Below are 14,522 nucleotides of genomic sequence, written 5' to 3'. Positions count from 1 at the left end.
ATAGAATACATGAAGTATTTGAGATTACTAATCCCATAAAGTGTATATATTATTTAACAGTGTGATTTGAGTAATATATTGACCCTCTGGTTTGAGGCGTAGACATCATTATCTGGCAGAAAGGCACTTAATTTACTGAAGCACTTGAATATACCATTAAGATGCTGGGACTTCCATGGTGGTCCAGTGGTTAAGACTCCACGTTCCCACTGCATGGGGCACAGGTTCGCTCCCTGGTCAGGGAACTAAGTTCCTGCCTTGCAGCCAAAATAGTTTAAAAAATAAAATTTAAGATGCTAATCTGTCAATTATCTTGACCATAAAGGAACAATATCATAACCCCTATAAAAAGTCAGATTTTGAATAGAATTTTGTTTTTGTTGACACATCAGAGTGAAAGAAGTAATGGCCCCATAGTGAAGAGGTTAAGAGCATAAGCTTTGAGGACAGACTGCCTGAGTTTGAATCTTTGCCATCTTGTTTTTCTCTGCTTCAGTTTCATCATCTGTAAATAATATTTCTTCCCTCACAGACTTGTTGAGAGGATTAAATGACATAATACATATAAAACCCTTAGAACACTGCCCACTACATGGTAAATATTCAGTAAGTGTTGTGGTACTATTAATTGTCTTTTAGGAGCATAGTCGACTCAGAGAGGTTAACTTGTATTGTCTGTTTCAACACTGGAGAATGTCTTTCTAACATAGTTGTTTTGTTTTATTAAAGTTAATGCTGAATTAAGTTTTGACCAGAAACAACTGACAACCACTTTATTACTGAAATAGAAAGGAAAACAGCTATGAGATGCTTAAACCTAAAACATTGTTTCACAAGCAAATTAAATGGAGAGCTATTTTGAAAAGACAGCTAATTAAAAAAGAAAAGACAGCTAATATAGTTCTTTGGAAACAGTTTAGCAAACTAATGGAAGAATTTTAAGAAATGAGAAATTGGAGAGAACTATGGCATGAATGAAACTATACTACACGATTTCAAGGAAACTGTCTAGAAGTTTATTAGGCCCATGAACTGTAAGAATTATGCATTGAGAAGTTGCCTGGTGACAATTTTTAGGCTTAGGGGATTGACCTGTTGTTCTAGAGTAGTTTTATTTGGGGAATTCCCTGGTTAGGATTCTGTGTTTTTCTGCTAAGAGCCCAGGTTCAATCCCTGGTCGGGGAACTAAAATCCTACAAATGGGGCAGGAGTAGGAAGCAGTTTTATTTGATCTCCAGTTAATTTTAAAGGGTGGTCCAGTAGTTTCCACTGCAGGGGGCGCAGGATCAGTACTTGGTTGGGGAACTAAGATCCCACATGCCACACAATGTAGCCACAAAAAACATATAGGTATACCAACCTGAAATCAGTAGACATGGAAAAATCACCATAAAGCTTTAATAAAGCCAGTAGAGATTTATGTTTCTGTTAATGTTCTGATAGAAGTTGAAGCATGGGCTACAGTTATCCCTCAAGTTTTATGGTTGTCTAAACCTTTAAAAAAAATAATTTTACCAAGGACTTTATTAGATTTTTATCCCTCACCATCCCTCACCACTACCATATTTATTAAGAGTTTATGTTGTTCTTATTTATTCGCTAAGTCGTGTCTGACTCTTGCAACACCATGGACCTGCCAGGCCCCTCTGTCCGTGGGATTTCCCAAGCAAGAATACTGGATTGCCATTTCCTTCTCCAGGGGGTCTTCCTGACCCAAAGATTGAACCCGTCTCCTACATTGGCAGGCAGATTCTTTATCACTGAGCCACCAAGGAAGCCCCATTTGCGTAAATTTTTTTTTTTCCCCTTGACAAAGGGTTTTTTTCCTGACAAGAGGCCTTAAGAGATTTGGTTTATGAACACCAGTTTTCCAAATCTTACTTGTGAGGGTTAAGCAAAATCATTGACAACTTTAGCATTCAAATCTCCTAAAAATATTGTTAATGAATGCTTGGTGTAAGGTGAGCAGTTGGTTCCAGACATCTACTAGATCCATCTTCACTTATAAAAATGACTTATACATTAAGACATAACCAAGTGTATCTTATTGGGAGATTTACAGGATTGTGAGAAATAAATTAATTGTATATGCCTGATAACTTTTAAACTGGCTTTCTATTATTAATGTCATCAATAATGTATAAAAGCAGTAGATAGCATTTATTGAGCACTTACTGCATTGTCCTGAACTGCTTTACATGTATCTTATATAATCCTTTCAACAATCCTATGAAGTTGGTACATAGCCCATTAAGGTTAAGAAATTTGACCCAAATTACATAGTTATTAAGTAGTAGAGCAGTATTCAAATATAGGTCTGTTTGACTCTAAGACACCTTGGAGTCTTAATCTCTATGCTGTTACTGTGTGATGCTGACTCTGCATACCTGCTTGTAGTAGGAAATACAGAAATATAGAAAGGAACTTCCTGTTTTGTAATATATTTCACACTTGGAGTCACTTGTCCATGCTTCTCCTATACTGGACCATAGATTCTTATGCTTTCAGTCTCTCCCCATCCTCTACTGGTTTAGTCCCTCTTATCCCTTTTTGCGCTTCTCATGACAGAATCTCACCCTGTACTTAACTGTCTGTTGTACTTCATCCCTGAGTAGACTGTGAGCTCCATGTGGGAAGGCATTTTGTCATACTCATTTTTGTATCTCTGTTACCTGTCTAGCTCAAGTTCTAGTACTTAATAAGATGAAATTCCTGTAACTCCATTGTTGAGATGTATCTATTATTAATGTATTCCTTAATTTCTTCCTTATATAAATTTGGGATCATGGTGCACAGACAGTTTTGTCTGCCTTTTTTTTCCTATGAGCATTTTCCCAGATCATTACATATTTTTGTAAAAGATAGACTTTTTAAAAGTCTTGATGAAGATGTATCATAGTTCCTCCCCTCTAAACAAAAATAATAGAATTCATGTGGAAAAATAAGAATAGTGAAGAAAATAAGAGAAATGCAGGCAGATTTGTTTTTCTAGATGTTAAAATGCATACAGAGTTACATTTTGTATTCCACTATCCCAGGAATAGATGAATGGAACAGAAATTCCAGAAACAGACTGAAGTATATAAGAATTTATTATTTGGGAAGAGTAGCATTTGGCATTAATTGGGCAAAAGTCAGGGTTTGTTTTTTGGTTTGGGGGTTTTTTCCCCCAGTTAAGAATAATGTTAGGATGACTTGCTAACCATTTAGAAATAAAGTCTAACTTCTGTTATCTTGACAGTAAGTAGTCATGGGTGTATACACGGATGTGTATGAAAGTCTAGGTTAAAAATTTTTTCTTAAATTATATCACCCTATCCTCAAAAAGATTGTTCTTGAGGATAGGGTGATAGAAGCCCTAAAAACGACTCACATATTTGGAAAGATGTAAGTAGCATTGAATAATCTGAAAAAAATGTAAGGTACAGGTTAAGTATTTTTAAAAAAAGGAGAAAAGGAAGAGGTTAAATATTCTGCATGAAGTTCATAAGGAGGGGAAGAGTGTGATTTTGGCACTTCTGTTAAAGATTCATTTTGTACCCTGGGGGAAAGAATCAGAAAACAAAAAAAAAAATGACCAAGTCCTTCTTATAGTTAGATATACACAATGAAAAGAAAGCAAATTCAGGATACAAAGTTCCTTTGATAATAAAGGAAGTAGGAAGAATGGAATAAATGGTTAATTAATAAGTTTTCTGGAGTTTCTTAGTCATTCCATCTAGTCATGTAATGTGCCCAACAGAAGTTGGGGAAAGGCTTTTACCATCATGTTACTGGGTTTTTTCCTAGCTGTTAAAATGTGATTGGGAGGAAGAAGAGTAATAATTTAAAATTACAGCTTAGTTCAACATAAAGAATTTGGGGTTTTGCATTTGGTTTTTGGCAGAAGTGACAGATAACCTGATTCACACTGTTAAATTTTAGATGGTCTGTCTTCTGCTGATCCCAGTTCTGATTGGAATGCACCAGCGGAAGAGTGGGGGAACTGGGTAGATGAAGAAAGAGCCTCACTTCTGAAGTCCCAGGAACCAATTCCTGATGATCAAAAAGTGAGTAAAAGGATTGGTGGGTATGTTTATTTCTCTGTGCATCCAACTGTATTGGAATTATTAAGGGTTACATTCTGTATTATAAACGTATCCAGGGGTAGAACTGCTTCAGAGAGGCATTCTAATCATACTAGCTTCAATCATCTTAGGGTCGCATGCCTTCTCTCTATTACTATTTCTTCTTTCCACAGATTACTGAGGATTCTATGTGGAAAGCATTACTATATATTGATAAGAAAACAAATGCACAATTCCTGTCCTCTTACCAGAATTATTTATCAGCCTACCAACTCTTGGTGTGTGTAGATACAAGCAGATTGTATCTCAGTAAATAATTAAGGAAAGTTCCATAGCAAGATAAGACTGAGAACATTATGAAAAAGGAGCCAAGGAAAGTAACATGTTTGATGGGGAGGAATAATACACCTGTGGAATCGACTGGTGGTAGGATCAGTGGTTTACATGTCAGTCTTCCCCTTCTAGGCTTCATTCCTTAAGGAAAGGGACTGTGCGGGGGGGGGGGCGGGGGGGGCGGGAAGGAAAGGGACTGCGAAACCTCTGTTTTTGTAGCTCTAGCAACATGTTTGGCATTTAGTAAATAGATGAAACAAATGATGTAGATTGCCACAGTTGTATGGAATTCTGTAAGTAATGAGAACCTACGGACAGTCTTTAAACCAGGGATAAAAAAAAAATAAACCAAGGATAACCTGGTCATTGCTGGGGTTAGAAAAATTAGGCTAGATATTGCAGAAAATTGAGAAGACTGATTTTGGAGCCTATTTTGTACATAATTACATAAATCAGGGCAGAAGATAATGAACTAAGTTGATAGCTTTGAAAAAGAATGGAAGTGATATTTACAAGAGACACTAAGCTACTGATTGAACTTTTCTGCTGGTTAGTTTTTCTATTTAAAAAAACAAAGAGAAGATAATAGGGCCATTATTATTCAACAAAGATTAATTTCATCTGCTGTGGCTCAGATATTGTGCTAGTAGAGAAAATATAATTACTGCCTTCAAGGAGCCTGCACTCCAGGTAGGGAGGAGAGGAAAGAGACCAGCACTCTGGAAGATAAAGGTAATGTTACAATGTATCAGGTATTATGAAAGCACCTTGGAGTTTTAGCAAAGGCATCCCAGAGGTAAGCGCATAATGGGGTCAGAGCAAAGGGGTCAGAAATGAGACTGGAAAGGAAAGCAGAGGGAAGATTCTACAAGCCCTTGAATATCATGCAAAAAACCTTGGATTTTTGTCCTATAAATAATGGGAGAGTCTTAAAGTGGTTTGTTTTGTTTTTGTGAGATTTTTTTGTTTGTTTGTTTTTGTGGGGGTGTTTTTGTTTTGGGGGGTTTTTTTTTGGCTACTTTGGTAATCCCTGTAGATAAAGGAATGGAGGTGTGTAAGAATAAAGGCAGGAATACCAGTTTAAACGTTGTTTAAGTAGACCTGTACAGCAGTGGTAAGAATAGTATACAGAGTAGGGGAGAGGTTTGAAAAATAAATTGAAGCAAAATCAACAGAATATATGGTTAGAATTGATTGGAAAAAGAATCATCAAAAATGACTTCCAGAACGCTTAGGTAACTGGGATAGTGAAAGTGGTATTCCCAACAGAGAAAACAAAAGCTAGTTAACTGAGGGGAAAGGTGGTTGGTTCAGTTTGGGATATGTTAGATGCGGGGTGTTTTGTAGATTGGCCTAAGAAAAGTTGTGGTACACAGGCTTAGTTGTTCAACGCCATGTGGGATCATCCCAGACCAAGAATCAAACCCATGTTCCCTGCATTATAAGGTGGATTCTTAACCAGTGGACCACCAGGGAGGCCCATAATGTTAATTTTTTCATGAGTTAAAAGATGTTAATTTCAGCCTTTTTCCCATGAGCAAAAATAATGTTCTACCATGAGGAATCACATTTCTCTTTGGATGGATTATAAATTGGCTGAAAAGCAGACGGACTGGAGTCCTTGTGACCTGAATATCCTTCAGAGGATGCATCTTTTCATATGATATTTTCATCATTATGAGCCTGTGGTTAAAACCTCTGTGGAAGTTTCTCCACAGCTAGGAACTGACTTGGACTGAACATCTCTTAACCAAGATTCTAATTTGCTATTTTTGTCATGCACAGTATTATTTTTAATGACATTCCTTCTCCCATTTTTTTAATTAAGGCTTTTGTTTTGAGGTAATTTTAGAGTCACATGTACTTACAAGAAATAATACAGAGAAAAATCACCCGTACCCTTTACCCAGGGGCCCCCAATGATAACATCTTGCAGAACTCTAGGACAATATCACAACCAGGACCTTGACACTAATACAGTCAAGACAAAGAACATTTCTAGGGCTTCCCTGGTGGCTCAGTGGTGAGGAATCCACCTGCCAATGCAGGAGACAGGGGTTGCATCCCTGGTCTGGGTGGATCCCACATGCTTCGGAACAAGAGAGCCCGAGAACTACAGCAACTGAAGCCTACATACTGCGACTCAAGAGTAGCCCCCACCCGTCACAACTAGAGAAAAGCCCACACAGCAATGAAGACCCAGCATAGCCCCCAAAATAAATATAAATAAAAAATTTTAAAGATGCAGTACCTTTCCAGTCACTTTGTGAAATACCTGTTTATATCTTTTGCATGTTTTTCAACTGGATTGTTTGTTTACTGTTGAATTTTGAGTGTTCTTCATATAATCTGGATACAAGTCCTTTGTTGGATATATGATTTACAGATACTTTCTCTTCCTATGTACCTTGTCATTGTCTTAACAGAGTCAAATTCAATTTTAATGCGAATAGCTCTGTGTTTAAATAAAATGAATGACCTATGAAATGAACTTTTAAAAACCAATGTTTGCACAGCTCTAATTGAACATGTAGTGAATAATGAAAGATGTAAGAAAAAGGGGTTTATCATAAACAAATAGAAGAGTGAAGAAGAGTTTTGTTATTTTTTGTGTGACTTAAGATCAGTTTTATTATTACTAATACGTAAAATGGGAGAAAAAGACTAAACCTAATAAATCATTTCCTAAATTCTGAATAAAGAAAACTTCATTGATTCATTTCAGTACTTTTCCTTTAACATCAGGTTTCAGATGATGATAAAGAAAAGGGAGAGGGAGCTCTTCCATCCGGAAAATCTAAAAAGAAAAAAAAGAAAAAGAAGAAGCAAGGTGAAGATAATGCTCTTGCACAGGTAAAGTATCAAAACAACAGACATCCTTCATTAAGCACCTACTACTGACTTATAAAAGGATCATTTGCAGATGCTAAGAAAATGTAGAGATATAAAGACAGGATGTGAGACATCAGATTTACTTAGTGTTTGAAAAGTCATAGAATGTTTTAAAGGTTTTATATATCATATTGTAATAAAAAGATTATTGCTCTAAAGAAAATCATATCAAAGATGTAAACCAAAAGCAACTTACTAAAATTCTAAATTAGTGTACTTGGGTTTATATTATGGTAAAATGAAACAGAGGTTACGGTATTTCATACTCAGAAGTTCTTTGAGCAGTGGAATTTAGCAGATTAGAATTTTTTTCCCCCCATTTTTATTTATGTATTTTTTTTACTTTACAACATTGTATTGGTTTTGCCATACATTGACTTGAATCCACCATGGGTGTACATGTGTAAAAATATGGAATGCTTCACAAATTTGCATGTCATCCTTGCACAGGGGCCATGCTAATCTTCTCTGTATCGTTCCAGTTTTAGTATATGTGCTGCCGAAGCGAGCACCAGATTAGAATTTTAATACAGTTATAAAAACCATGTGCATAACAAGGGATATCTTGCACTTAACTCTGAGTTTGCTGACTGTTACACTTGGTATCCTTTTCTGATATTTTTGGCTTTTAACAGAAACTTTTCCTTTTCTTTTGTCTTTTTCTATCTGGGAAAGTATTTCTAGGTTTTAATATAGATGAAAACAAAGATTAATTTCAGGTGTACTAGATGACTAGAAATATGCATGACTTTGTTTTTGAAAGCATTATCACTATTACATTGCAGCTTATGAAAATCTTGTTTCTCACCTGTAACTTCGTGGCTAATTGTTTTCATTCCTTTAAATGTAGGAGATAGCCAAAATATTCAGAGAACAGGCTACATAATACTTTTCCTACTTAATTAAATTGTGAAAGTTCCTTTGGTGGTGCTCTTTTTTTATTATTATTACTGCACTGGGTCTTGGTTGCTTCGCACAGACTAATGGGGCAGTTGGGGGCCGCTCTTCGTCGTGGTATGCAGCTTCTCACTGTGGTGGCTTCTTGGGCACACGCTCTGGGTGCACTGGCTCGGTAGTTGTGGCACATGGGCTTAGTTGCTCCGTGGTGTGTGGAAACTTCCCGGACCAGGGATTGAACCCCTGTCCCCTTTATTGGCAGATGGATTCTTATCCACTGTACCACCAGGGAAGTCCAGTTTTTTTCAATACAGTGAATAAGTATAAGTACATAATCACTTAAATTCACTTAAATATATTTAAGTGTATTTAATTCACTTATATACAGTGAATAAGTCGATTTGTATTCATATCTCAGTTCTGCCATTTACTATTTTTTTGTTGTATTTTGCACAAGTTGCTTAATTGCATAGGTTGCTTTTGAGAATTAAATGAGATCTGTGAAGTTCTGTAAAGTACATAGCACATGGTAGCCTATAAGTGATTACATTTTGGATTGTTTTTCTTTCTTACTGTTTACAATGATGTCATATTTAACATATTCTTATTCATAACTTCTTTCACATACCTAATCATGTAATGTATTTTTAGAAGTCTACAAAGGCCTAAGAATGGAAATGTTTAAACTTGGAAAGGACCTTAGAATCTACACAAATTTTATTTTACAGTTGAGAAAACTAGTTTGAGGAAATCAAAAATTTGTCCTTGGTATTTTATGACATGCCTATTTTATGGCAAGCTTATTTTATCTAGAAAATGCACTTCTGTTTATGTATTTCATGCCTTGAAAAAGTCATTAAGTGAAATACTATTTCTAAAGTCTCAAAGTATCAACTAATTCACCATGTAATTTTTTCTAAAAGGAAAAAGTACTAGTTTTTTGTTTGGTTTAGTAAATTAAATGATTCCCATTTGAGGTTGTGAATGTGTTGTTTTTAGTTTACAGAAGATTTAAATCCCTGAAGAAAACAGGAATGATGAACATACCAGAGATTTTTAAATAATAATAAATAATTTTGAATAATAATTATTTGAATAATCTTTGAATAATTATTTTTTATGCTCTTTTAAGCTATTTGGACAGTTTCTGAAATAAAATTATCTTCTTGAGAAATATCTTCTGGACATTGGCATTCTACACCAAGTATGTTTTAATTCATAGAATTCTTTATACCATCTGATGCACTGCTTTTCTCTGCAGGACACAGAGGAATTAGAAACAGACGTTAGAGAGGAGCCTCCGGTGAACACCTCTAAAGTCCGTCCAAAGCAAGACAAAGCTTTTTCTCTGAAGACCATGAGCACTAGTGATCCAGCTGATGCACTAATCAAAAATAGCCAGGTAACGTTTTGATATCCAAGAAATAAAATTTTGATGACTGGAGAATTGTATTAATACTAATATTTTATTGAAACACTATGCTAAACATTTTTAATATACCAGATTGCCCTCATAGCAACCCCAAAAGAAAAGGTATGAATGAGGTTAGAGAAGTTGAATAAGTTGGCCCAAGTCCCACAACTGTCAGAAGCAAAACTAGAGAAAGCCACTAGACTGTTTTTTTTCTTGTTAAATATGTAGGTATACAAGGGACATAGACAGATGGCTTACAGAAAAAGGGAGTAGTTGCACTTTTCCAAAAGCGTGCACATAATGTATTATGACTGTGATCCAATCTCTAAAATATAGCATTTTTTTATGTAGTGACAGTATCTTGAAATGTGTGCCATCTGTGGAAAATTTTGATATGTCAGAAGGGAGCATTTTATAAAAGGTCTAGACCAGTGACACAAAGCCCATAGCGCTTTAAAGTCTGATTTCTAATTTGGTAAGTTGTATCGTTTAGAAATATATGAAATATTTAATAACTATGAAATTGTGCATGGTTCGCATTCAAAACATGTATCGAGAATCTCCCACATCTGGAGATAAAACAGAGAGCAAAGCAGGAAAAAAAAATCCCTGCTTTTATGGCGCTTACATACTTAATGAAACAGCTTTAATATTAAGACCGCAAAGGGTCATGTGATATTTTGATAAGTCATTTTCAGAAGTCACCTTGTAAAGGGTATTTGAGTCCTTCTGTGATTTAATATAGAGAGGTGAGAGGATGGAGGGTGGGAAGAGATTTAAAAATGAGTACTAAAACTTTGGAATAAACACAAGGAGCATTAATAAAACTGAAGCAAGCGTTGTAAATACAGTTTCAGATACCTGAAATGGAAGGAGCCCTAGTAGTTACCTAGGCATGCACATCTTCCTCTTTGTTTCCTTTCTCCTTTTGCTTTTTTGCATTCATGGAGCCTGGAAGAACAAGGGGCAAGAGAAGTATGACTTACTCTTATTTCTGTATTCAAAATCATCATCACAGGTAGAGCTTAAGGGTGAGATGATCTCTGACTCATCTGTTCCAGCCTCACTCCGCAAGTCCTTTACCTGTCCTGAACATTCATTAACAGTTCAGCTTCATTCCAGCAGATCAGGTAGTTGACCGCTCTGCTCCCAGGTTGGAGAGGAGAAGCAAGACTCGAGTTTGGCCCTAAGCTTTATAATTTCACTACCAGACTCAATGAAACTCTGAAGATTTGGACCTGAGTTTTACTAGTTGCTTTAATAGATTAGGACTAGTAGCTATAGTCTGCTTTATCTGAGGCCATTTTTTTCCTTGGGGAGAAAACTGAAGCTGTTGCTCCTGATGCTGCTGCTGCTGCTGCTTGAGCTATCCCTACCTCATGAGAAGGAGGAAAGGAGATGTCACTTCTGGTAGTTCAGAAATTTGCTCTTTTTGCCTTTACAAGAAAAGGTTTTGAAGAGGTGAGAGTTTGTGGGAAATGAACGGAACCATTGAATACCAGTACATGAAAAAATCCTGTTATTTGTAATGAAAAAGACAAATGTAAAAGTTAATGAAAATTGAATCATTCGCTCCTCTTTGAGATTCAGTAGACATCTTGTAATTTTACACATTTGATCATTTTTATCTCAACCTGTATTTGTGAATGTTGTAGTTAAAGATTTATTTGGTTATATGTCACTAGAGGGCAGGCATGAGTTGTAGTGCTTCTGCTGGTAAATGATTTATTCACCATCTTTGTATTTCAGCTGAGCAGCCTCTTGTTATTACTATGACATTTGATTTTTTTTTTTATGAAAACCTAAGATAATTTTATTTCAAAATAGCCTATCAAGACTCTTCCACCTGCTATTTCTACCGAGCCATCTGTTATTTTATCAAAAAATGATTCTGACAAAAGCTCTTCCCAAGTGCCACCGATGCTACAAGAAACAGATAAATCCAAGTCAAATGCTAAGCAAAACAGCGTGCCTCCTTCACAGAGTGAGTCGTCCTCATTTCTGGTTCTTTTGGGGCTCTCTGTACTGTTCATAGGCGTCACTGTCTCAGAAGTCTAAAGGATCACTCAGTTCAGTCCAGTCACTTAGTCCTGTGACTCTGTGCGACCCCATGAGAGGATTACTGGAGCAGACCTTTGCTCCTTTGCAAAGCCTAGATTCCTTGGAACCTTGCAGAGCTCAGTGGTTGAGGATCAGGCAGCTAAAGTCACTTCAGGCCAGAGTAGGTGGCCAAAGACATACACAGGGGAGCCCTTGGTACCTGCACCTACTCTACGGATCCCTCCCTTTTTCTGTGCACAAGTTCTTAAGACTGTGCCCCCTTCCCCCCACCCCTTTTTCTCCCTTCAACTACCTTTAGTGTCCAGTTTATCCACTTTCACTCTTATTACTTAGATTGAGTCTTGTAAGTGATGGTTCTTCTAGGTCAAAATGATGAACATCCATAAGGTTAAACCAAATAATACATTGGAATTGAGGAAAAGAGGAAGGCAACCAGAGAACCTAAAAACCTTTAACTAGAACTTGAAAATGTGCACGTAAAAGCTGAGGCACTTTTAGTGGATTTCAAAGCATGGTTTTAGTGGTACTGCTTTTATGCTTTTGAAACACAGCAGTATTTACTATCCTCCTGACGTCTCTCTCTCTCTCCCGTTCTCTCTCTCTTTTTTTCCCTTTTAGCCAAGTCTGAAACTAGTTGGGAATCTCCCAAACAAATAAAAAAGAAGAAAAAAGCCAGACGGGAAACGTGAATTTTTTTCTTCCTGAATTGGACATGTGTTTGCAAACACTGTCTTGAAGATTATGCTGTTTATGCAATAATTTGTGAACATGTACAGAGTTTTATATAAATTTAAACCAGTTTTTAAAACAAAACTGTGAACACAACCACCGTAAAAATGGAATCAAAGGAAAGTTAATTTATGAAATTAAGAGGTCAGCAGAACATATACAGTGCTGGAAGACACTTGGGGAAGGTCAATCTAACAAGAACGATCTTAAGATTCTCATCTTGGTTTTACAGCAGTGCCCTGTTTACAACAGATTGTGCCCTATCTCATCTGCAGCTAAAGAATAAAGGATTCTGATTAGAGAGAAGGCTGCCTACAAATTAGTAGGCAGCTTCTTGGATTTTATGCACGGAACTTAAACCATTTGAATCTGTTTTATGCTTAAATCAAAGTGCTTTGATCAAATGCATAATCTGCCATATCTTTACATATTTGTTGGTAGCAATTTATATTAAAGAAATCACAAGTGCAAATAAAAAGTCATTTATTTAACTAAACTGTCATGGTTTAGTTTACAATTTTTAAAATGTTCTTAAAACATTCAAAATGCAGTTGACACTTGTATGGCTTATGAAGTTATTTTTGATAGTCTTACTTTACTTGAACTGTTCAAACTACAGTATATTTTAAGTTAAGAAAGGTAAACTCTATGTATTTGTTTTATACTTTTGAGGTTGAGACTCACAAATAATGCTCTTGTGTATGATTTGAAAACTTTCAGGCAAAATCCAACTTATATTTTTTCCTTTCCCTAGCAATTACTTTTTTCCAGCATCAAATTCTTCTTTGTTACTAATACTTTTTTGACTTTACAAGTGAAATCTTTCACAAACTAGTTATACAGACAGAACTTTGAGTACATGATGGAGAATGAAAAACTAGAGTCAGACAGCTTTAATTGACATTGTCAAGACCTCCAGTTATCAGGAATACATTTTTTTACTGCCTTAACCTGTAGTGCGTAGAATATGCATCAATTTCTTGAAGGGGATTCGTGTTTTTATAAGAATTTTCATGTAATTATTGCAATCGTGATCAAATAAGGAACGTTTCCTGCTTGAAACTGTATTGATTTAAATGATGTGTGAGACGTTTCACCATTTTCAGGCACTGTGTAATTCTATTGTAATAAACAGGCAGGTATCTTTGTAACTATAAATAGTGCATGCTCAGCCATGTACACTGTAAATAGCCTTTACCAAACGTGTTTGACAAGGACCATAATTAACATCACTTAGTGAATTGTGATAAAGAAAAAAAGCCATGACTTATTTGATGTGATTGGCTTAATTGTTTTTCTGTGGCGCCAAGAATGAAACTGTTTAACAGCTGTAACCAATGGTACTGATCTATCCATCCAATTTTGTCTCTTCTCTTTGATTGTGGTTTGATAGTATTGCATTGTTACACCGGAAAGCTAAAGAAACAAAATGGTTTTAGTTTGGCTGAAGACTGGCCTTATTAATGGACAGTTTTCCTAACAAGCGATTATTAACTTTTATCAGGTGTTAACATGTGTTTCAGGAACACGGCAGTATGTTTACATGTCAGAAGTTTTGTTCAATTCTATGATATTTCTAAATTGATTTGTTTAAATAAATTCAGCAAATGGATAGCATTGTTTTTATTTGCTTCAGTATCGGGCTAAATAAGCTAAAGTGCCAGGAGTGAATTTCTTGAAATGACTGTATTAGCTTTGTGTAGCTGCTTCCTAAAGAGATCCAAGGATTCGATTCCTGCGTTGCAGCACTTTGTAAAGGTATCAGCAAAGGAGAATTGAATAGGAAGTCTGTGTAATTTTTAGAATGTGCCAAAAGATCTATGCTCAAAAAATTTAATTGAACTCTCTCAACTCTACCTCACCATTTCTTTTATCTTAGAATTATGTTGGCTATGTCGAATGTAGGACGTTATATTTCTCCAGCTTAGTATCTCTCATTGAACCACCGACGCTGGGTGTTACAAACACCTTCTTTTGAGGGGAGATGAGTGCAGAGACGGAGAAGTGCCCTTCTAAATTTGGGTGGATCCGAGATGGAAAAACCCATCCCTTCTCTCTGGCTCAAGAACTAGGGCATGGCTTTTATATTTCAAGAGATGGCAGCTATGAGTGTTAAAATTACTATCAGT

At 36.1% G+C, this 14,522-nt stretch overlaps 1 protein-coding gene and 1 non-coding gene across 4 annotated transcripts in view; one reads left to right on the top strand and one right to left on the bottom strand.

Annotated features, from left to right (window-relative positions):
* Positions 1–14,005, top strand: part of MTDH (metadherin) — a 54,778-nt gene extending 40,773 nt beyond the window's left edge. For all 3 annotated transcript variants that reach the window (XM_020906590.2, XM_020906592.2, XM_020906591.2), the window contains 5 exons: positions 3,925–4,049; positions 7,146–7,253; positions 9,451–9,591; positions 11,431–11,587; positions 12,283–14,005. In XM_020906590.2, the coding sequence (XP_020762249.2) occupies positions 3,925–4,049; positions 7,146–7,253; positions 9,451–9,591; positions 11,431–11,587; positions 12,283–12,353 (602 nt within the window). In that variant the 3' untranslated portion in view covers positions 12,354–14,005. The remainder of the gene's footprint in view (positions 1–3,924; positions 4,050–7,145; positions 7,254–9,450; positions 9,592–11,430; positions 11,588–12,282) is intronic.
* On the bottom strand, positions 7,698–7,804 carry LOC139038544 (U6 spliceosomal RNA). The gene has a single exon (XR_011491585.1). It is a non-coding gene; the product is annotated as a U6 spliceosomal RNA (small nuclear RNA).
* Positions 14,006–14,522: the final 517 nt, after the last annotated feature.

The sequence above is a fragment of the Odocoileus virginianus genome, chromosome 15, assembly GCF_023699985.2.
Source record: "Odocoileus virginianus isolate 20LAN1187 ecotype Illinois chromosome 15, Ovbor_1.2, whole genome shotgun sequence".
Classification (NCBI taxonomy): Eukaryota; Metazoa; Chordata; class Mammalia; order Artiodactyla; family Cervidae; genus Odocoileus; species Odocoileus virginianus.
Note: the sequence above shows the minus strand (reverse complement) of the source record. Positions and strands in the feature narration are given on the sequence as shown.